Source organism: Sander vitreus, chromosome 20, assembly GCF_031162955.1.
Source record: "Sander vitreus isolate 19-12246 chromosome 20, sanVit1, whole genome shotgun sequence".
NCBI classification, from domain to species: Eukaryota; Metazoa; Chordata; class Actinopteri; order Perciformes; family Percidae; genus Sander; species Sander vitreus.
Genome location: NC_135874.1, coordinates 11282752 through 11307873, shown reverse-complemented (window position 1 = coordinate 11307873; position 25122 = coordinate 11282752). Strand labels below are relative to the sequence as shown.

General features: G+C 38.7%; 2 protein-coding genes across 5 annotated transcripts; both read left to right on the top strand.

The window, feature by feature from the left end:
- Positions 1 to 17473: 17473 nt before the first annotated feature.
- LOC144535402 (actin, alpha cardiac muscle 1) lies at positions 17474 to 20030 on the top strand. 4 transcript variants are annotated; one of them, XM_078277841.1, is made up of 7 exons: positions 17474 to 17602; positions 17938 to 18064; positions 18176 to 18262; positions 18334 to 18495; positions 18849 to 19040; positions 19627 to 19808; positions 19887 to 20030. In XM_078277841.1, exons 1-7 carry the CDS (start codon positions 17474 to 17476, stop codon positions 20028 to 20030), a joined length of 1023 nt encoding a protein of 340 aa, XP_078133967.1. The 4 variants fall into 4 exon arrangements, with proteins under 4 accessions (XP_078133967.1, XP_078133968.1, XP_078133966.1 ...); XM_078277842.1 differs by lacking the exon at positions 17938 to 18064 and having other exon boundaries at positions 18067 to 18262; XM_078277840.1 differs by having other exon boundaries at positions 17938 to 18262.
- A 1987-nt stretch (positions 20031 to 22017) lies between these two features.
- On the top strand, positions 22018 to 24906 carry LOC144535186 (gap junction delta-2 protein). Its single transcript, XM_078277500.1, has 2 exons — positions 22018 to 22445; positions 23172 to 24906. Exons 1-2 carry the CDS (start codon positions 22375 to 22377, stop codon positions 24013 to 24015), a joined length of 915 nt encoding a protein of 304 aa, XP_078133626.1. The 5' UTR covers positions 22018 to 22374; the 3' UTR covers positions 24016 to 24906.
- Positions 24907 to 25122: the final 216 nt, after the last annotated feature.

Sequence of the window (25122 nt, the reverse complement as noted above, 5' to 3'; positions counted from 1 at the left end):
GAGAGCAGGGCACTCCTGGTCAAAGTTCTCATGAGTACAGTATTCTAGAGTAGTAGGATATGCCTGTCTGTCGGCCGAGGAAAGGATTACAATGAGAGGTCAGAAAAGGAAGATAATCCCTGTCGGCTGCGGTTTTGGCATAAAGCCCATAAGACAAGACCACATTTGTGTTATGGCTGCATACAAGTATATTGTGTCAATGTACATTCATTAAGTAGAAATCATAAAATATTTCAGCATCATGTGATATACACTGTGTTCCAAATTATTATGCAAATTATATTTTACTCTGATTTTCCTAAATAGTCGATGCAAATGACAGTATAATTTTCAAGTCACCAACCGTTAGGGTATAAGTCAAATTTCACTGAACAAACCACCCAATGAAAACTGTATTTTTTTCAAAAATAAAAAAACTCAAAATGCACTGTTCCAAATTATTATGCACAACAGAATTTCAAAACATTGTATAGATTGTAAAGAACTGAAAATGGTCATTTGCTGAATTTGCAGCATTAGGAGGTCATATTTACTGAAATCAAAAGCTATTTCAATCAAACACATCTTAACAGGGCAAGTTCCATGTTAACATAGGAGCCCTTCTTTGATATCACCTTCACAATTCCTGCATCCATTAAGTGGATTAATGGAGAGTTTCTGATGGAATTTCTTTGCAGGATGTCAGAATAGCCTCCCAGAGCTGCTGTTTTGATGCAAATTCTCCCACCCTCATAGATCTTTTGCTTGAGGATGCTCCAAAGGTTCTCAATAGGGTTGAGGTCAGGGGAGGATGGGGGCCACACCATGGGTTTCTCTCCTTTTATGCCCATATCAGCCTATGACGGCACTCATCAGTAAACAAGACTGTTTGAAAATTAGTCTTCATGTATTTCTGGGCCCACTGCAACCGTTTCTGCTTGTGAGCATTGGATAGGGGTGGCAGAATAGTAGGTTTATGCACGACTGCAAGCCTCTGGAGGATCCTACACCTTGAGGTTCGCGGGACCAGCAGCTTCAAATACCTGTTTGCTGCTTTGTGATGTCATTTTAGCGGCTGCTCTCTTAATCCGATGAATTTGTCTGGCAGAAACCTTCCTCATTATGCCTTTATCTGCACAAACCCGTGTATGCTCTGAATCAGCCACAAATCTCTTCATGTAACTTGCCCTGTTAAGATGTGTATGATTGAAATAGCTTTTGATTTCAGTAAATATGACCTTCTAATGCTGCAAATTCAGCAAATTACCATTTTCAGTTCTTTACAACCTATACAATGTTTTGAAACTCTGTTGTGCATAATTGTGTTTTCATTGGGTGGTTTGTTCAGTGAAATTTGACTTATACCCTAACGGTTGGTGACTTGAAAATTATACTGACTGTCATTTGCATCGACTATTTAGGAAAATCAGAGTAAAATATAATTTGCATAATAATTTGGAACACAGTGTATATCACATGATGCTGAAATATTTTATGATTTATACTTAATGAATGTACATTGACACAATATACTTGTATGCAGCCATAACACAAATGTGCATAGTGTTCTGTCATATATATCACTAATTACACCTCTACAAACCCATGACAGCAAGCATACTTCTTTTTGAGTCACATGCATTGTGTAATATCCTCCCTCTGCTAAGCCTTCCAGTTACTATATTTCTGTTTTCTCCCAGCTGGCCTCTTGAGAATTCAGTTGCCTGTGGTGCCTTGTAGTAAATTAGAGCTAACTGGTGGGAAGTGGCTACTGCTCTCACATAACATCTCTGCAAGTCTCGAGCAGGTTCTGGGAGACGGGAAGGAATAGCTACAAACAAGAAGGAGATCAGGAGCACACTTTCTCCAGAACCTTTCTTTGCTGAAGGTGAATATGTCTTTTATACTCATACGACAGGTATTCCTTAGGTTAATAGTTACTTTGCAAAGCTCTCACTTCTAACCTTTGCTATGGGCTGATGTGTCACAGAGACTAACGGCATGCAGTAAAACTGATAATGTACATTTGGTCATGAGCACAGACGGTATGTTATTGTTTATACAGACTTGTAATTTGCCACAAAAGTATTTTATGCTGCAACACTTAAAAAGAGTTTCGAATTGAAGGAGGCATTTTTACAAAACATAATTTTGGTTAGGGACTGTTCGTTATTTATTTCAGGCGCCATTGGAGGAGTTTTGGGACCTTTAGTCAAAATAGACCTGACCCTCCCTTCACCAGCAATACATTTTGGATAACTCTCCAAAATGATACAATACTCCCCAACAATGTATTGGTGCCTTCTGTACTGGTTTGCTCTTGGCAAAGACATACAGATAGCCATTGTTTTTTTTACAGCCATGATATGCACGACTAAACCTCTGCATTCTCATCTTACACACACTGCTCTGTTATGGTGTGGTGGCCATTTCAGTAGATTTACTCAATAACGTTGTTGTTGAAACACAATAAGCATGGAAACTAAATGCATACTTCCTGCATTACTGCATTACTTCAAATACTAATTTATTCATCTAGTAAACTAGTATTCACATGAAGTAAAACAATAAAACATTGAGACCATTCAGCAAAGCACACTGGGAAATAACACATCCAACACTGGTTTCTATGGACTCGTCACTAGGCTTCCTCTGTCATTGTATATTTTAACATATAGGTAAAGCTGCCAAAGCTGAACATTATCCAAAACTCCATTTCTCAGACGAGCGTCAATTTGGGAGCTTGCATGCTACCACTCCTTCCTTCTCAAATGCCTTGAAAAGGCTGTCGTTTATATATATATATATATATATATATATATATATATATATATATATATATATATATATATATATATATATATATAGACCTCCCGTCTCATGCCCTCCCGGCTTGGTGCAGTCCACAAGCTTTGACTTTTCAAAATAAAAGCTTGTGTCTGGTCCATTATTTTTTTCGTATGGTGTTTTGGATGTTTTTTAACTAAACAGTACGACAATCATGCTAATGAATACAATTATTTTTTCATCAGATGTCTTAGTTACAACACGATGGAGCTAGCAAAGCAGTTTTGTGTTTATATGTGTGAGCGGGATTTATTCAGTTTGGGAAATCCCACATTAAAGCTACAGTTCAAATTGTCTGGCTGACTAAATAGGGAGGGACCCATCTGCTAGCGATAGGGGCCAAGACTGAGAGAGCTACATGGAGCTACATGGATAAATATGCACCAAACAAACCACTTTGAAATGTTGCTGTTCTCACAAATACAAAAGTTGGGTGACCCTCCCCCCTAGACTAAAAAAATTTGGATGACCCTCCCCTCAACAAAGAATAAAAAGACATGACCCTCCCCTATTTTCCTCCGGTGGTCCATTCCATAAATACCGAATGGTCCCTTATTCAGTCATTTTAAAGGGCTTGCAGTAAATGTAACAGTACACAAACAAGATATATGAGGTGCAAGAGGAAGAATTTAAGGGAAGTACAGCAGAGAAAGATGAAGTCTTTTATTTGACGTTTAAGGCTATGACAGTTTGTGCAATGCTATTCTGCCCTTTTTTTACTTTATTGTGAAGGCGTTTTCCAAAAGCATAGGATTCACCGTAGGACACACTCGCGTTGAATGAGTCGTTTATTGCCCAACCATATGTGACACTAGTGTCACAACAGGATATTACACATTACATCGTCAAGACAGTAGTGCCCAGAGGGGGGAAACATCTGACCATTGTGTCTTAAAGCTAAAACAGGATTAGGGAATCAGCATGACAGTGCACAACACTTTCACACTTCTAAAACGACCAGTTCTACAATCTCAACTTCAAGGCTGGGCCTCAGGGCAGATTTTTCTGGTGGATTTAAAAAAAAAAAATCCTCTCGTTTAATATTGCATTTCTTAGGAAAAATGTAATTCCACTGTTGCGAACCTCTTCTTATATGTTTGCCACTATATATATATATATGCACAAATCATCTGGTAGGGAGAGTTCACACATTGCACAGCATTCCAATTTTACATCACAGATAATACAACAGGCATTTTTATAGCTCAAAATAGCAGCAAATCATACTCCTGGTCACTGTTTCTTATCAGCGTTGACAGAGAAAGTAATGCTCATTACCAAAGTTATGCATGATCTCCGCTGATCTGCTATTAGTGGCTGACTAATGTGCCAGCGTTGGTCTTCAACACCATGTAAGCCTGTTGACCTCACCAGGCAGACAGGCCTGGTGGTTATTGCTTGAGGTTGCCAGTTTATCATGCTTTGTCAAGGCCACTGCCTAATCCCGACAAGTACATCCATATCATCAACAGGGCACGTTTCAATCTGATAATCTCCTATCACCGCTGAAGAGGCATGGCCGCTCACAGGAACTGACTTTGATGCTGTTGTAGTGATCCTGAAGTGCACTTCTGTCAGCTTTCCTCCCAAATTCCAATGATCAGTTATAGTTGTATGTCTCTGGCTTTGCAAAGCATGCGGATGTCCACTTTTATTAGCCACTCTCATCTTTCTCCCTTTCTCCCAGACTAGGATGGCCAGTTGTGTGTCATGTTTCTGGTCCATCATCTGGCTGTTGGTTCTGTTCTTCATTGGCTGGCCCCTCAGCATCGCTATAGGGGGTATCTACGTCCTTGTCGCCCCCCTCCTGATCTTCCTTTGCCTTGACCAACTCTGCGATCTACTCCTGCAGGGGACCAACCTGGGCCGAACCTGTGCTTATAACATGAAGCACGGCAAGCCATGTGGTTATGATTGACCCTAAGTGATCAGGACCAGACAGCAGGAACAGAGATCATTGTTTTTTTTACAAAGAAAAGTATTTGCTTTGAGAACTGTTAATGTTTATGTGGATATATAATGGGATGACTGGCAATCAATGCAGTGAGAAACTTTTTAGCAAGTTATGTAACCAAAGGTCCGGAAGGTTTGGAAAATGGATTCCACTTGTTCTGTTAACATGTAATTAACCACGGATTTCAAATTTTTATGGATTTGTCAGGAAGAAAATAGGCTTTGTGTTCATGGTCTGTGTTTGCTGTTTAATTCATGATGACACTGCATGGAGAAGATAAGAATGAAAATGGCAATTTAACAATGAAAATGCTTAGACTTGTAAATGAATTAATGCGATTAAAACTGCTTTGAACTTGCCCTCTGTGTTTGTTGACTGACTTATTGTATACAATATTTGGTAGAGAATCCATGTTGCGAAATATTAAGGTGAAGGTAAATATTGAGAAGGTGAAGGTAAATAGAGAGACAGAGAAAGCTGGAGATCACAGATGGATTTCTAGTTTCCTTCAATCATTTTGTTTACCTGCTTTTTTCCTATTTTTGAGGTAAACAAAACATTGGGATATTATGAACATATGAAGTTGTCGAAATGGCGAACACGTTATCAAACACTTGCGTGATTATATATCCAACAGACAATGAGCAACATCATCATTCATTTAGCTTCATGTTTTTTGACCACTTGAAAAATATAAGTCCTATATTCAGCTTTAGTCTCCACCAACTCTTTAAATAGTGCAGCTTCACAGTCTGCAATCCAATTGTTTCGGTTGAGGTTGAAAATTAATTTAATTTAAATTGAATCAATGCAATCAGACATTGTTATGGCATACTATACTATGATTTTTTATGACATACTATATAATATGATATTTTATGTTAAACTATACTATGACTTTTTCAGACATACTTTTTAATGACACACTATACTATGACCTTTTATGACACCCATGACTTTTTTTTAATAAAAACTAAACAATTTTATGACAAACTATACTATAACATGTTATGATATTTGTATGGTATACTATTTTATAGCTTTTTATGAAATGAATGTATGACTTTTTTATAACTTTTTTTGACATGCTATACTATGACTTTTTTATCACTTTTTTCGACATACTATAATATGACTTTTTCTAACATACTATACTCACTTTATTTATAATCACTTTTATCACTTTTTTCAAATTACTATACTATCACTTTTATCACTTTTTTCAAATTACTATACTATCACTTTTATCACTTTTTTCAAATTACTATACTATCACTTTTATCACTGTTTTCAAATTACTGTACCATGACTTTTTTCTACTTAGGAAGAGACAAATATGACTAAAACATAGTAACATGTGTTAGGGTGTATAGCTTAGGGTGATAAGTGTATGATTGAGAGACAGAAGGTTGGGTGTTCAAAACTTATATGTTTCAGTAAGTATTAAGGTCCAATATAATAAGTGAAGGAGACAAATATGCTACAAAAATAACATTTGTGTCCGGTCAGATAGCTTAGGGTGATAAGAGTATGATTGTAAGACAGAAGGTTGAGTGTTTGAATTTTATATGTTACAGTGAGTTTTAAGGGGCCAATATACTGAGTGAAAGAGACAAATATGCCAAAAACATATATTTCTCTTTCAGGTCAGATAGCTCATTTTTTATCACTTTTTTCAACATACTATACTATGACTTTTTTATCACTTTTACTCTTACAGCAACTCAGATAGCTTGGGTGATTAGCGTATGATTGGAAGACAGAAGGTTAAGTGTTCAAGTTTTACATGTTGCAGTGAGTTTTTGAAGGTTTTGTTGAGTTTTCAATATACTGAGTGAAAGAGACAAATATACCAAAAACATATACTTCTCTTTCAGGTCAGATAGCTCATTTTTTATCACTTTGTTTGACATACTATTCTATGACTTTTTTTTAATCACTTTTTTCGACATACTATAGTATGACTTTTTTCGACACACTATACTATTATTTTTTTCGACATACTAAACTATGACTTTTTATCACTTTTTTCGACATACTATACCATAACTTTTTTCGACATGCTATACTATGACTTTTTTCAACATGCTATACTATGACTTTTTTCAACATGCTATACTATGACATTTTTCAACATACTATATTATGATTTTTTTTTTTCTGACATACAATACTTTCACTTTTATCACTTCTTTCGAATTACTATACTATCACTTTTATCAGTTTTCGAATTACTATACTATGACTTTTTTCTACTTAGGAAGAGACAAATATGACTAAAACATAGCAACATGTGTTAGGGTGGATAGCTTAGGGTGCTAAGTGTGTGATTGGGAGACAGAAGGTTGAGTGTTCAAATCTCATATCTTTCAGTGAGTTTTGAGGGCCAATATACTGAGTGAAAGAGACAAACACTGTTTTATAACTTTTTTCAACATACTAAACTATGACTTTTTATCACTTTTTTGACATACTATACTATAACTTTTTTCGACATGCTATACTATGACTTTTTTCAACATGCTATACTTTGACTTTTTTATGACTTTTTTCAACATGCTATACTATGACTTTTTTCAACATGCTATACTTTGACTTTTTTCGACATACTATACTATACTTTATTATGACTTTTTTTCGACATGCTACACTATGACTTTTTCGACATACTATACTATGACTTTATTATGACTTTTTTTCGACATGCTATACTATGACTTTTTTTGACATACTATACTATCACTTTTATCACTTTTTTCGAATTACTATACTATCACTTTTTTCAGTTTTCGAATTACTATACTATCACTTTTTTCTACTTAGGAAGAGACAAATATGACTAAAACATAGCAACATGTGTTAGGGTGTATAGCTTAGGGTGATAAGACTATGATTGGAAGACAGAAGGTTGGGTGTTTAAATCGTATATGTTTCAGTAAGTTTTAAGGTCCAATATAATAAGTGAAGGAGACAAATATGCTACAAAAATACCATTTGTGTCAGCTCAGATAGCTTAGGGTGATAAGAGTATGATTGTAAGACAGAAGGTTGAGTGTTCAAATTTCATATCTTTCAGTGAGTTTTGAAGGCAAATATACTGAGTGAAAGAGACAAATACTGTTTTATAACTTTTTTCAACATATTAAACTATGACTTTTTATCACTTTTTTCGACATGCTATACTATGACTTTTTTCAACATGCTATACTATGATGTTTTTCGACATACTATACTATGACTCTTTTATCACTTTTTTCGACATACTATACTATGACTTTTTGTCGACATGATACACTATGACTTTTTTCAACATATTATATTATGACTTTTTTCACTTTTTTCGACATGCTACACTATGACTTTTTTCGACATGCTATATGATGACTTTTTTCAACGTGCTATACTTTGACTTTATTATGACTTTTTTCAACATGCTACACTATGACTTTTTTATCACTTTTTTCGACATACTATACTATGACTTTTTCCTGACATACTATACTATGACATTTTTCAACATATTATATTATAACTTTTTTTCACTTTTTTCGACATGCTATACTATGACTTTTTTGACATACTATACTATGACTTTTTTATGACTTTTTTCGACATGCTACACTATGACTTTTTCGACATACTATACTATGACTTTTTTATGACTTTTATTGACACTTTTTTTGAGGTTGGGTGTTTAAATCTTATATGTTTCAGTAAGTTTTAAGGTCCAATATACTAAGTGAAGGAGACAAATATGCTACAGAAATAACATCTGCACTAGCTTAGGGTGATAAGAGTATGACTGTAAGACAGAAGGTTGAGTGTCCATCCATCCATCCATCTTCATCCACTTATCCGGGGTCGGGTCGCGGGGGTAGCAGCTCCAGCAGGGGACCCCAAACTTCCCTTTCCCGGGCCACATTAACCAGCTCCGACTGGGGGATCCCGAGGCGTTCCCAGGCCAGGTTAGAGATATAATCCCTCCACCTAGTCCTGGGTCTCCCCCGAGGCCTCCTCCCAGCTGGACGTGCCTGGAACACCTCCCTAGGGAGGCGCCCAGGGGGCATCCTTACCAGATGCCCGAACCACCTCAACTGGCTCCTTTCGACGCAAAGGAGCAGCGGCCCTACTCCGAGCTCCTCACGGATAACTGAGCTTCTCACCCTATCTCTAAGGGAGCTACCCTCCTGAGGAAACCCATTTCAGCCGCTTGTACCCTGGATCTTGTTCTTTCGGTCATGACCCAGCCTTCATGACCATAGGTGAGGGTAGGAACAAAAACTGACCGGTAGATTGAGAGCTTTGCCTTCTGGCTCAGCTCTCTTTTCGTCACAACGGTGCGATAAATTGAATGTAATACCGCACCTGCTGTGCCGATTCTCCGACCAATCTCCCGCTCCATTGTCCCCTCACTCGCGAACAAGACCCCAAGGTACTTGAACTCCTTCACTTGGGGTAAGGACTCATTCCCTACCTGGAGAAGGCACTCCATCGGTTTCCTGCTGAAGGTTGAGTGTTCAAATCTTATATGTTACAGTGAGTTTTAAGGGGCCAATATACTGAGTGAAAGAAACAAACATGCCAAAAACATATACTTCTCTTTCAGGTCAGATAGCTCATTTTTTATCACTTTTTTCAACATACTATAGTATGACTTTTTTCGACACACTATACTATAACTTTTTTTCAACATACTATATTATGACTTTTTTTTATCACTTTTTTCGACATGTTATACTATGACGTTTTTCGACATACTATACTATGACTTTTTTATGACTTTTTTCGACATGCTATACTATGACATTTTTTTTATCACTTTTTTCGACATGTTATACTATGACGTTTTTCGACATACTATGCTGTCACTTTTATCACTTTTTTCGAATTACTATACTATGACTTTCTTCTACTTAGGAAAAGTAAAAATAAGACTAAAACATAGCGATATGTGTTAGGGCAGATAGCTTAGGGTGAAAAGTGTATGATTAGAAGACAGGCGATTGAGTGTTCACATCTTATATGTTCCAGTAAGTTTTGAAGTGATAGAGACAAATATGCCAAAAACATACATATACTGTACTTTTCTTTCAGGTCAGATAGCTCATTTTTTATCACTTTTTTTGACATACTATTCTATGACTTTTGTCAACATTCTATACTATGACTTTTTTATCACTTTTTTCAACATACTATACTATGACTTTTTTCGACATACTATGCATTACGTTTTCATAACTTTTTTTCGACATGCTATACTATGACGTTTTTCAACACACTATACTATAACTTTTTATCACTTTTTTCGGCATACTACAGTAGGACTTTTTTCGACATGCTATACACAGCGTTTTTCGACATACTATACTAACACTTTTTATCACTTTTTTGGACATACAATACTACGACTTTTTTCGACATACTATACTATGACTTTTTCAATATACTATACTATGACTTTTTCGACATACTATACTATGACTATTTAATCACTTCTTTTGACATACTATGTTATGACTTTTTAAATTTTTTTAGACATACTATTCTTTTACTTTTCTATCCCTTTATTGACATACTATACTGTGACTTTTATGACACACTACACTATGACTTATATTTCCATGTCATACTATACTATGACTTTTTATGGTAAACTATATTATGACTTTTTCAGACATTTTTTTTAATGACTATTACTTTTTAAGACATACTATGACTTTCATGACATACTATACTATAACTTACATGACATACTATACAATGACTTTTATGACATTTCCATGACATACTATACTATGACTTTTTTATGACACCAAAACAAGTTGTTTCCCGAGATTTATTTTGCAGAGCCAACGCCCCTGCGTCCAGAGCTTAGCGTCGCTCAAGACAATTGTGATTGGTTTAAAGAAATGCAAACAACCCAGAGAGTTTTTTTCTCCTATCCCAGAATGTATATGTGGTGTAGCCAGACCTTATTCCACAGCACTGTAGAGTAAGGTAAGTAAAATGTGAGGTCTGGCCATGCGATAACTTCACTGTAACATCATAATGTTTTGCAAAAATGCTTTTTGTATTATTCAACGCAATAACTCAGGAACAGAAGTAGAGATTGTGATCATATTTCACATTTGTTTGTATACTAAATTGGTGAGACTAATCTTAAAACTGTGGTGATTGTATAGATATTTTGTGTTGCCAGGTTTATGTGCATTAAGCATCCAAAACACACTTAATACCTTTTATTAAATTGATTTAAAGTCTTCACTATATACAAGTCTGGACAGACGTAAACCGCAAATTGATAGGTTGGTGGAGGCATCCGACCGCAAGGTTGTAATTCTAGTTTCTCTAGTCTTTGTTAGATCAACTGCCATGAAACTTTAACTTTGACCCAAAGTCAAGTTATGCTATTATACCATGAAGTGTCTCAGTGGGACATCAGGAAAGAGTAACCTATGTTCAATTAAATTTCTTTAAGGCTAGTTATTATTTTCAACTCATGTGACTCAATCGAGTGTGATCTGACTTATCATGACAAATAGGGGAGGGGACGCTTGTGCTTGACCAAACATTTTAGAGCATTATCATGGTAAATTACCATTTTCATCTGGCACATACTAATTTAGTGACCTTAAGTCACCCTTTGCTTGATTGCTTGTGTTGGGGTCAGTTTGGCTTGCTTTAGTAGAGTTTTTGTAGGGCTTTGATGTCAGAAGTAATGTTGCTCACAGGAGTTAATCATTTCATGAAAAAGAAAAACTGTTTTATTTTCTTCTGGATTTAGTGGTAATATGGATCCAGAGGTAAAAGAGCCACTTTAACACCATTGATTAGAGGTGACTGCCACGAATAAACACTGAAATAATGTATTGTATTAAGAAGAGGGATGTCCATGTTCGTGGAATGTAACTGGGAACATTTACTCAAGTACTGTAGTTAACTACAGTTCTGAGGTAAGTGTACTTTGCAGTATTTCCATTTTTTGAAAAATTATATTGTACTTTTAGTTCTGACAGCTTTGGAGACTGGTTCTTTTGCAGATTTTTGTCATACAAAACATATGCATGTTTTAAAACAATTGTATTATTCAGTGAAAAAACATCTCCCTCTTATCAAGTCATTTAAATCTGATCGAAAGTGAAATGATCAAATTGCAATATTTCCACTTCTTTCTTAATTTTCCTATTCTAGTGTTGCTTGCCTTATTGTGTCTTGTTTCGAGGAAGACACTTAATTCCAAAAAAACTGGTGGAAATATTTAGACTGCACTTTTAAAATAAGGTTTTTGATTTAGTCATATAAATGTGTTTATACATTTGGAGGGTTTTGCTGATTCAACTGCCCATTGTTTGGTATTGAAAATCACCTTGACCAACCACAACAAAAAAATGCTACTCACAAGTTAATGCACCGGTGATAATTATCCTATATGACACTATGAAATGAGTAATTTTACACAATGAGTACTTTTACTTTTCATACTTTAATTACATTTAGCTATTCATACTTATGCACTGTCATATTGTTGTAGTATTACTTACTAAGTAAGTAAATTATCTGCATAGTTCTTCCGACACTGGAGATGTATTTTTATAGGTAAAGCCCTGTAAATGTGAAAGTAGTCTGTGGACTTTCAGATTACTTTTGAATCTTTCAAAATATTCACAGCAAACTTCACAGTAAGTTCACTGCAGAAGTCTACTGTGGCTGAAAAGTCCAACTAAGGAACCTTTTTTTACTTTTATCTTGTGATACACTTTTAAAGCTAGTGAGTTTTGGGGACAAAATGTGAAATACTTTAAGTAATGCTTTATTGGTCTCTTTCGAGGCTGGAGCAGATTTAGCTTCATAACAGCATCCATGAAGCAGATAGGGGGGATGCAATATTTTATTGCTGTAGAAGCTCAATTAAACAGTTTAAATATATGTAAAATATCAGAGCGCAAAAGCCTATTTAGCTGAACTTCTTCTAGGCGAGGTCTTTAACTCACAAGCTTTCCTATCAGTTTTGACTGGCACTGCACATTCGCTGCTACCACCAAAATAGCTCAGGATTCAATACTTATAAAGAATTACCAAAATACTGTTGCTGAGCAGCCTACCTTAGCATCTGGGTAGTTGTCTTTTTTTAGCTTATTTAAATTTGATTCATGAATATTTCATTTCAATCCAAAGCGCTTTTTAACCTCATTTTCTACCCCTCACTCTTAACTGACGCACAGTGACAAAACCTCACTCATTATTTTAATCGAGGGTTATTATGTGAGAAAACTTATTTAAAAAAAGGAGGTGACCAATGCCCAAATTTGTATTGCGATATTTATGTGAGTGTCATAGGAGACCTAGTTAGATTGCTTTCTTGTCTTCCCAGTTCTGCTCCCAAACATCCTGAGGATAGAAGCCACTTGCCAAAAAAAAAAATCACCCGATTTTAATTCAACTTTCTCTGTTTTTCCTCCCAGAAGTCTTGGCAGAGGACACAGCAGGCGATAGGCCTTAAAGCCAAACTGAGTGTGCTTTACTGAAAGGCTAAGAGAGAGAGAGAGAGAGAGAGAGAGAGAGAGAGAGAGAGAGAGAGAGAGAGAGAGAGACACTGCACTGGCTGCACTGTCTGTGCAAAAAGCCTGCTCCTATTGGCTGCAAGGAGACCTGGGAGAGAGAGAAAGAGGATAAGTATAGGCCTCCCTGTTCAATTAACCACACTACTGCTCTGTAATTTCACCCTTGCATTCATACACGGGCACACATGCACACGCACAAACAAACACATTGTGGAGTGGGTAGACTGTTAAATGGCTATGTGAGGAAATGTCAGTTTGCAAGGCCTCAAAGTGGGCCACTTCTCCAGTCCACAAGCGGAAGAGCTTTTCCTGGTTTCTAGTTTCCTAATGACAAATTGGGCAGGGCCATAGCAAGCATTGAGGACACTGAAATCTCAGTTTTAAATGGGGGTTTTAGCAACCTAGGAGGAGTTTACAGTCTAATAAACCTGGTGGGTATTTTACAGACTGGTTTTAGTACATTTCGACTCGATATTTAGGACATTTTATACACCTATTAAAAATGATCAACAGAACAATCATTAATAAAAATAATCATTTGTTGCAGCCTTAATTTGTTTGAGAGACATTCTATATATTTCCTTTCCAACTTTGATCATTTGGTATACTTAAATATCAATACAGTAGCATTGTGTTTTAATGAATTTCATCATGTTGCAGTTAGATTTTATTTTGACCTGCACCAGCTGGTAAATCTAATTCTCTTTTCCAAAATCAGAACTTATTTTCCTTGTGTCTTTTCCCTGTAGTCCTAACACGTGCTGCCTATGAGCCTACTACAAAGCCGATGTTCATAAAGTATAAAAACTTTAAACTGTGCATTTTAGGAAAGTGAGACTTACTATCCAAAGTATAAATGATGAAGCAACATTTGCTGTATAACTGCAGACACACTGATAGCTATCCAAACCCTGTGCTCCTTTGAGCTACCCAGCAGAAGACTAACATAAGCCAACAGTTTGTCACTCAGTATTCAGTGCACTGGCCAGAGAGAGAGAGAGAGAGAGAGAGAGAGAGAGAGAGAGAGAAGGAGGACACCCAATTTTCACTGAGCAATATGTTTCACGTCTTCTTTCTGCTGTGACCTTTAAACAGCCCCTGATGCTCAACACAGATATATGTGCTATGTTGGAAAGAAAAAAGTGCTTTCAGACCAGTTGTATTGAGCGAGTTTTTGATGAACAGCTTGAATGCTACAATCTAGCATTCCCATATATGTGCACTTTATTGATTTAGATATAAAACCTTGCCTGCATCAGGCAAATGACTTACCCTCAGGGTTCTTTAAAAGGGCTTGTACTCTGTTTATGATGTGAAATTCCCATAGAAAAATCAATAGTTTGTTTTTTTCTGGACGGTTTTGTCCTCATTATCTCATCTCTAGTGCTGAGCAATGAGGGCGATTTCCTGAGGGGTCATGAGTAGGAGGAGAATGACCGTGCCACAATGATTTAATCTCAGTAGCAACAGCTAAAGTAAAAGTCACACTACAGGACAGTTTGAGCAGCCTCCAAGTGTCTCTGTCTTATCCCGAGTCTGGCATGAACCTTTTACACCCGTGGCTGCTCTGAGAACAAGCACAACAAACAGTTTACAGTTTAACAAATACCACTACATACATCCTGAGCCCTTGCCCTAGCAGTGACAGTACCTGAACACGCTATGAAAAAGGATAGCGGCAAACACTGAAATGAAATTTTAAAACGACTTAATATTTTGGCAGAAGGGCAAACTCATGTTGAAAGTCAACTGTTCCTTCTTGTTCTTAACAGTTCTGTTCTTCTTAGAGAAACTTAACTAAGCTTTGGTCAAAAAATGTTAGCATTATTTGAATACCGAGGCAAAGGATGCTTAAAGCAGACCACAGCCTACCATTCATTACATAAGACCAAAACAAAGAGTCACACAGTGAAGGGTTATGGCTCGGGGTCGGGTGACAGCAGCATATGATTCATGGCTTGCTGTGCCCTTTTGTCTTGTCCTCCTTGTGGTGGGACCATCCACTGCTCTTAGCCAATGTTATTTTACAGCCTTCAGAGCTCACTCCCTGTCCATTTCAAGTAAACCGGCAATGTCATTGTCTTATGTCTTATTCTTTCTTAGTGCAGAAATAAAGAAAGAATATGGCATGTGTCACAACAAGAGATGTTCCTTTTTCTTCATTGTTTTGATGTCAGGAACAACAAAAAGTATCAACATTGCTTTTGATTTATCTGTAAAGGTTTCTTACACAAAACAAGACATTGCCTTGACTTTTATTACATAAAAAGGTAATTACAGGACCAGTGGATGGTGTTTAAGGTACCAGTATGTGTTCAGACAGAGGAAGAGAAATATGCCAAAGAGAATGAATTCAATGCACTGCGATAACCTTTGATATTACACTCAGGCCAAAGTATTTCTTCCTGTTAGATCTTTATATTTTTTGATTGAATATTGTGCTTTCTAGTTTGTATTTTCTGCCGAAGACATTAAAAATTAGGATTTCTCTATAACAATCAAAGTGAAAAATGCAAATGGCAAACCAAGAGAGCATGACTAAAGCATTAATTTGAATTATTTCAAAATTTTCCACATGCGGACACAGCATGTTGTATGACCACCACATCAATAATGTCCAATTAGCTCATTAGAATTATGGAAACTCATTGATTTTATGCTAATTAGATATATGAATGTATCTGCAAATATATCAATTTTCATTTGCCATATGGTGAGTCCAGCAGCATATTTTTGTCCATGAATAACTTATGTGCATGAAATGTAATAAAACTGTTTTGAGTGGGGGACACTTACGCTGTACTAAAATAGAAATGTTTGGTCTGCTGCAGTGGCTTCCCCTTCTTTGTTCAGACAAATCTGAAATGTGGGGCTTGGAGCTTCTAATAGAGTCAAACAGCTGCTGACACCAGCTGTGTAGCACAAGTGGTCTCCCCATTTGGTACTGTAGGGCTACATGTGTCCTGCCAGTCTAAACTCTAATATGTTTAGGAGACCTTTCCAGAAACACAGACACAAAATAAGTGGAATACTTTATTATTTAGAATACCAACTAATTTAAATATATTAATTTTACAAGTACCCTTGTTTGGATATCCAGATACAGTATAGATGTGGCTTGGGTTGTGGCTCTTTCTGTTTTCAATCGACTCTACTTATTATGGCCTGTGTCCTTCAAATGGACGTTTTATTCAGTTTGCCTTTGTTAAAATACTAACATTATAAAATTATTATAGGCCTACTGACATTAGACAGAATTGAGTCATACTGTTGCTTTCATTTACTAGAATAGGCCTTTCACAGACACAGAGTGGTTTTTAAGTAATATTATCGTGATTTATCGGTCGGAAGAGATCAAAAGGAAGTCTGTCATCTTCTGTCTGTCTACGCCGCTGTCCTCCATACACCGGCGGCAGGCACAGGTGTCCACGCGGGAGTTCACTCTCACTGTCATGCCCTTCATGGAGTGGCTGTTGTCAATGGGGCAATGGGCTACCAAATATGGACACTTGGTAGGGTATAAATTGGTCCGACGTGACAATTCGCCACCCCTGGTTTACACACTGAAGATCTGGCGCCTGGTGCTGATCTGGTGAGTACCTGCACTGCTGACCGAAGGACTAAAAACGACCAATCAGTGGATTTATCACAAGAGGATCGATACAAGATTTGAACACGAATGGCAGTGATTTCCATCTTTGCTTAACCAAATGTCATCACCTAACTGAAACGGAACATCTCACAACATCGGCATGAGGTTCATCTGCTTCTTTACTTTTACGGATTACAGTTGTTGTGAAATACTAAAACAATATTAACTTTTAACAGTTGTTGTGAAATACTAAAACAATATTAACTTTTAACAGTTGTTGTGAAATACTAAAACAATATTAACTTTTAACAGTTCCAGTGTTGTGTGAAAATCCTATAACATGCACTTCCACAGTATATAATATCAGCATCAGCAGGGCCACAACAAACCACCATTCCCTTGGTTGTTTGTCCACAAAAGTTGTGTTTTTGTCGGTCTATGAAGAGAATGTAATATTTTCGATCCAAACATTGTATTACTGGATCTAACCGTGCGTGTGCGCGCGCGTCCTCGTGTGTGTTGCAGAGCTGAGCGGACACCATGTGCGACGACGAAGAGACTACCGCCCTGGTGTGTGATAACGGTTCTGGCCTGGTGAAGGCTGGGTTCGCCGGCGATGACGCACCTCGCGCCGTCTTCCCTTCCATCGTTGGTCGCCCCCGTCACCAGGTAAACACACACACACACACACACACACACACACACACACACACACACACACACACACACACACACACACACACACACACTAAACATAACTATCACTTTAAGTCGTTTACATCACATCAAAACTAGTCTATGGCTTTGGAGGGCCAGATCAGTAATGTTCGTGCGTAATTACGCACGAACATTACGCATCTACAACTAATAATTTAGGAAAACAGTCCATTTATTATTCTAAAAATACCGTTTAAATCTGCTTATAGTAGTAGTAATGATGCTTTGTGGTGGTTAGTAGTAGTTCTCCACCACATCACAAATTTCCTGACCCTTGCTGTTATCAGGGCGTCATGGTTGGTATGGGCCAGAAGGACTCTTACGTCGGTGACGAGGCTCAGAGCAAAAGAGGCATCCTGACCCTGAAGTACCCCATCGAGCACGGCATCATCACCAACTGGGACGACATGGAGAAGATCTGGCACCACACCTTCTACAACGAGCTGCGAGTGGCCCCGGAGGAGCACCCCACCCTGCTGACAGAAGCCCCCCTCAACCCAAAGGCCAACAGAGAGAAGATGACCCAGATTATGTTCGAGACTTTTAATGTCCCCGCAATGTACGTGGCTATCCAGGCCGTGCTGTCCCTGTACGCCTCTGGACGTACCACAGGTAAGACAGATTCCTCAAGTGTGCAAGCAATTTTGTTCAGTGAGTTAATATATGAATGAAATGTTCATCAGGTATTGTCCTGGATTCCGGTGACGGTGTGACCCATAACGTGCCCATCTATGAGGGTTACGCTCTTCCTCACGCCATTATGCGTTTGGATTTGGCCGGTCGTGACCTCACAGATTACCTCATGAAGATTCTGACTGAACGTGGATACTCTTTTGTCACAACCGGTGAGTATAGACTACTAATTAATATTTCTGACTAACTTAGGTTGGCTATAACGCATCACGTACTGTATTTCCAAATTATCATTACTTTAATTTAGATACACTCCTCACCCTAAACATGCACAGAAGACAAAAACACGAATCAGTTTGTTCCAATCATCCATCTGCACGATACAATTGGTAAAGAAAAGAGGACATAATGTAGTTTGTTTTGGAGAAAGTAAACTTTTCATTTTAAGAAATTGTTTAAGCAATTGAAACCAGGGGAAATACTTATCACGCGCATGTAATTATCTTCACTTTTTTTTTTGATGATGGACATTTCACTGACACAAAACAAATCTGATCCTCTCCAGCTGAGCGCGAGATCGTGCGTGACATTAAGGAAAAGTTGTGCTACGTGGCATTGGACTTTGAGAATGAGATGGCCACCGCCGCCTCCTCCTCATCCCTGGAGAAGAGCTACGAGTTGCCCGACGGTCAGGTCATCACCATCGGCAACGAGCGTTTCCGCTGCCCAGAGACACTCTTCCAGCCCTCATTCATTGGTGCGTAAAGGCGAGCGTAGACATCGAAGACTTTATATTTAGTTGAAGTGACACTGTCCCATAAACTGTAGATTTAAAGGTTTCTAACAGTGACTTTGCTTTGGGGTCTTTACTATAGTCATTTTAGTATAAGAATTAGCTAAGTATTACATCAACGTTCTTATAAACAAATGAAACGATAATTTCACTTGTTTTGTGCGCACATAAAAAAAAAACGCAATAATGTGAAACTGTTTTGAAACAAGCTAAAACTAAACTCGCCTTTTTCTGTTTGCCAAGAGTTTCAGGCGAACATAAATATGTTACTAAATCAGAATAAACACTGGAGGAAGGGATTGTTTTCCGAAAATAGACGTGCTTATTGCTTATATAAATGGTTGGCTGTCTAATTATGATCACCAACTGGAGGTCATAGTTTATCCAACTTCTGTTTCGATAAATAGACATGACTGAGTAATCTAAAGCAGGGGCTTATTGTTCACATTTGTGCCACAGAGTGCGCAGCTGTTGGCGGAGCTGTCCATTTTAGCACCTGTTACGACAGCGGGGGGGAAAATCCACTAACTTGTCCGCTGTGTTTGCACAGGCATGGAATCTGCTGGCATCCACGAAACCACTTACAACAGCATCATGAAGTGTGACATTGACATCCGTAAGGATCTGTACGCCAACAACGTGCTGTCTGGCGGCACCACCATGTACCCTGGTATCGCTGACCGCATGCAGAAGGAGATCACTGCTCTGGCCCCCAGCACCATGAAGATTAAGGTAACTTAGACTGTTTAGTGAATGTGACTGACATTTCTATGAGCAGAGTCCTAAATGAACAAGTGTGTTTGTGGTTAGATCATCGCCCCCCCTGAGAGGAAGTACTCTGTGTGGATCGGTGGCTCCATCCTCGCCTCTCTCTCCACCTTCCAGCAGATGTGGATCAGTAAGCAGGAGTATGACGAGGCTGGACCCTCCATCGTCCACAGGAAGTGCTTCTAAGCGCCAGACTGCCCCCGTCCTCACCCTCTGTTACCTCCCTCCTTTCTGTGCCAACAACCTGGCTCCAAAGCAGGAATTCGTGTGTTGTCGTCAAATTCTTTGTTTACACTCAAGTGCAATTTATATGTGGATATGTACAGGTTTTTAATAAACGAGAACCGGGACTTGCAGGAACATCTTTCTTTCTTTGCAGTTTGAATCTCAAGCTCAATGGTGTTTTACAGGATTTGATTTAGGCTCTCTCTCTCTCTCTCTCTCTCTCTCTCTCTCTCTCTCTCTCTCTCTCTCTCTCTTCACTCTTGCTAAAATAAGAATGTTGCCAACATTTGAACATTAAGACAACATTGATTGATTTATATTTATTGTATATACAGCATATCTTTTGTGTGCGTGTATGTGTGTGTGAGTGTGTGTGTGAGAGAGAGAGAACGAGAGAGAGAGAGAGAGAGAGAGAGAGAGAGAGTGTGTGTGTGTGTGTGTGTGTGTGTGTGTGTGCGTGCGCGCGCCTGTGTGCGTCTGTGTGTGTATTTGTGTGGTCATTTTCTCTCTCTCTCTCTCTCTCTCTCGCTCTTTGCCTCTCTGCGTCTCTCTCTGTCTCTCCATCTGTCTCTCTCTCCCTCTCTCTTTCTGCCTCTCTGTGTGTCTTTCTCTTTCTCTATCTCTCCATCTGTGTCTCTCTCCCCCCCTCCGTGTCTCGAAAGCAGCGAGGCTCTGTCCTTCTGTCACGTGATGGATGAGTAAAGGTTATTAAAGATTTGAATTAGAGAAGATTACAGTGAGCGGAGAGGATAAGCCACCTCATGAGAAATCAACCACACAAAGTTTCAGCTCCCCCTGCCTACCTGTAAACCTACTGGATACATTTAGATGATGCTAACAATAATAATATATTAATAATAACTTGGTTATCAATTAGTGAAACAAATCCCTAAGTAGGTACCAAAGAACTTCCTGAAAGCTGAATCGGATTCCAGTTCAATAAATACATTACCAAATACTGCTGATTAAAAGCGCATTGATGCACTATTTTATATATTTTTATATAATAATCAAGAAACTTAATAATATGCTGTGAGTCTCTAAGGCTACATGCAGTGTTAATACATAGTGAAGCCACTCATTTAAGTTTAAAGAGACAATCGCATTAATAACTGACATGGATGTCAAACCACACAATAGTCTAATATTAGTGTACACATAATGCAGCGCTCTAAGTTGATCAAATCTCAGAGCTATATACAGGGCGGGGTCACATATTTTGCTTCTATTTTTAAACCTCCACACAGACAGAGAGACAGACAGGCAGGCAGGCTGCCTTGTAAAGCGATTAGCAACTCGGACGGTACTTTCACTCTGTCAATGTGTCCAGCATCATCTTTGCCCGAGGTGAAAACAACAGCTCTACCAGCCGGGCCAGCAGCCTGCGGAGGGATACCTCTGGGCATGCTATGCTGTCCGCTCAAAGACTGGAAGATTGGGTCCATTTATTTTGTTAAAATTATGTGATTTGCTGCATATAGGCACATGTTATTGCAACTATCCGCATAACAGTGGCAAGTTAAAACACACGAAAGTCACCTTGACCCTCGTGCACAGACCACGGTACATCCACAAGCCCATTGCCGGAAGGATGTATATTGTTATATGGTGCATATTTGGTGGTTTGGTGGTTCTGTAGCTCCGCGAGTTTAGTTTAACAATACAGCCAGGTTAGAGGTTTGCTTCTCACATAAAGCCACCCATACTAACATGTACAAACTCAAGGCATTAAAGGCTATACAACACTCTGGCCACGATCGTTCTGTCCACTGAATAGCTTCGCTATGTACAGAACTAAAATATTAAAAATCAGAAGCCGTGGTACTCCTGGCTGCGCTCCACCGACCTGTCTGCGCGTATGTGACGCATGGGCGGGGGGAGACTACTTAAAGGCGGATTAACGCTGGCAAGACATTAAATCCAACCTTCCTCCATCCACACGCAGCGCGCAACCCATCAACCTGATCTGAAGATCGAAAATAGGAGGGCTTATAGTAATCAGCCCTTTAGACTCCCATGACAAGGAATAGTGTGGCAACGTCGTGGGAGCGCTCGGCACACACAGCAGGACGCTCACTGGCGCTGCGCGCTCAGCACATAACCAACCAGATAGCGCGCAGAGAGACGGAGAGAAACGGGGACGGCAGCAGCATCTCGTGACAGATGCATTTTTTAGCTAAAATCGGACGATTTGGAGACTGAAAACAACGAGAGTCAGAGAGAGACAGAACGGGAAATAACGCGCTTTTTTGGAGGGATTTGAACAGAGTGCCGTTGTGCTCTAGTCTTCTCCGGATGCTCAGAAATGGGGGAATGGACTATACTAGAGAGGCTCCTGGAGGCTGCTGTCCAGCAGCACTCTACTATGATAGGAAGGTAAGATGATCAACAAAAACCAAGAACCGAAGAAACGCAGCAGCCTCCAGGATCGTCTTTAGCATGGTTCCCAGTCCCCCGTTTCTGTGTTGTGCTTCAAGGATCTTCTTTAGCATGGTGCCCAGTCCTTCGTGTCTGTGTTGTGGATTCTTCTGTCTTGTTTCACAGATATCCTTTTTTCCCTCCTCCTAAACGAGTCAGCTTAGTAAATCAGTTGACAGCTGTCGTTTCAGAAGATGGGATGATGTTGCAAACAGCCTTAACCAAACTAAAATTCATGTGTCATTTCATGTATTCATTCATCCACGTATCCATTTGATGTTTGTTGGTGAGTTTGAGTGGTGGTTGTGCACTCATGGGTGGCAGAAAGAGATTGACAGAGTCGGCGGTATCCCCTCTTTCCATTAACGAAGCTCACACAGGTACAGTCAAAGCGACGCTGATTGCTTACATGCCATTTCATTTCAGCCATTAAATCAGAGAACACAAGCCACACAAGCAGACACACCGAGACACGCATAACACTAAGTACACAGTACAAAAACACATATCCCTGAAGAGCATCCTGTTTCAGCACTGGACAGCTCCCTAAATCCAACACACACGAATTGAACTGTGAGCGCTTCAGCCACCGACGCTGCGCACAACTCAACCACATTTGTATCAGTTAACACACATATATCTACACTTATTTTCACATTGTTTGTTTGTTTGCTTGCTTTTTAGGATCCTACTAACAGTGGTGGTCATCTTCCGGATTCTAATCGTAGCAATAGTTGGAGAGACTGTCTATGATGACGAGCAGACCATGTTTGTTTGTAACACCTTACAACCGGGCTGCAACCAGGCATGCTACGACAAGGCATTTCCCATTTCACACATTAGATATTGGGTGTTTCAAATCATCATGGTGTGCACCCCGAGTCTTTGTTTTATCACGTACTCGGTGCATCAGTCGGCCAAGCAGAAGGAGCGGCGGTACTCAACAGTCTATCTGACACTAGATAAGGATCAAGATTCACTGAAGCGAGACGAGAGCAAAAAGATAAAGAACACCATTATTAATGGAGTACTTCAGAACACAGAGAACTCCACCAAAGAAGCCGAGCCGGACTGTTTAGAAGTCAAAGAGATCCCTAATTCGGCAATGAGAACTACAAAGTCCAAATTGAGGCGACAAGAGGGCATCTCCAGGTTTTACATCATCCAGGTGGTTTTCAGAAACGCGCTGGAAATAGGCTTTTTGGTGGGTCAGTATTTCTTGTATGGATTCAACGTCCCGTCGGTGTACGAATGTGATCGCTACCCCTGCATAAAAGATGTCGAGTGCTACGTCTCCAGACCCACGGAGAAGACAGTGTTCCTGGTCTTCATGTTCGCGGTCAGTGGGTTTTGTGTGGTGCTGAACCTGGCAGAACTCAATCATTTGGGGTGGAGGAAAATCAAAACGGCCGTGCGAGGTGTGCAGGCTCGGCGGAAGTCCATTTATGAAATCAGAAATAAGGACTTGCCGAGGATGAGTGTGCCTAATTTTGGCCGCACTCAGTCCAGTGACTCTGCTTATGTGTAACACATGAAAAGGAAGGAGTGAAAACATGTAAAAATAAACAACAACAAACATGATGGACATGATGGACAGCTCCGCACGCCTAATTCGTGTCATGACTTTGAGTGGGCAGATTTTTTTGAGTTGTTGGTCTTTTAAGAACTTCATGGCAAGCGTGGCTTACACGTTTGTTTACTTATTTATTATTGCACTGATGCAACTTTTTAGTAACGTTTATACTCTGTAAGATGCTAAACGGAGATCATGTTAACGTGTTCACATATTTACTCTTTGTGGGCTTGTTCTGCTGTACTTGAAGAGAGTAAATGCAAAAATTGCACTAAGAGGTGAACACTTGAGGGCCTGACCTTATCCAAAATGTGCTACTGACCTGACGGTGTTTTTAAGACCTTTTCTTTCCACCTGTTTTTGGCATCAACCTAATTAAATGGCACCATACACAGTGGTTAAAGGACAAATCTATCATCCAGATTTATATATGCATAGATATATAAATTCTTACTGACTATGGTTCGACCTAGTTGAAATACATCAGCGTAATTCATGTTTTTATGTTGCCTGTGTTGCACCACCGACCTTAACATATGTAATCGTTCCATTGCTTTATAGCTGACTTGCAAAACAGTATCTGGTGAATCTGCTGCAAACGCTAACGTCTGTGACTTCCTTAATTTATGACACACCAAAGCGCCCACTGCTTTTATTTGTGAAGTGTTTTTTTCTTGCTTTTGTGTAATCAAGTGCCATACTTGTATATAAACATGATATATATGTATACATATAAATATATAAATATATAATAATCATCATGAAGGCTGATTCCCTGCTTGGATTATGCTAAATGCAGCCCAATTTTTTTTATTTGCTTTAAATGTATTTGTTGTGATTTAAATGAAGAAAAAAAATAATAAGATATACAATTTTCTCTGTTTTATTTTGCAAATGACTGGAAAAATAAACAAAGTGCTAGTCTTTTATATATATATATATATATATATATATATATATATATATATATATATATATATATATATATAAGAAGTAAATGTTTCTCCCTAATCAAAGCTGATCAAAACTGAAAAATGGCACACAATTGACATTTTTATCAAA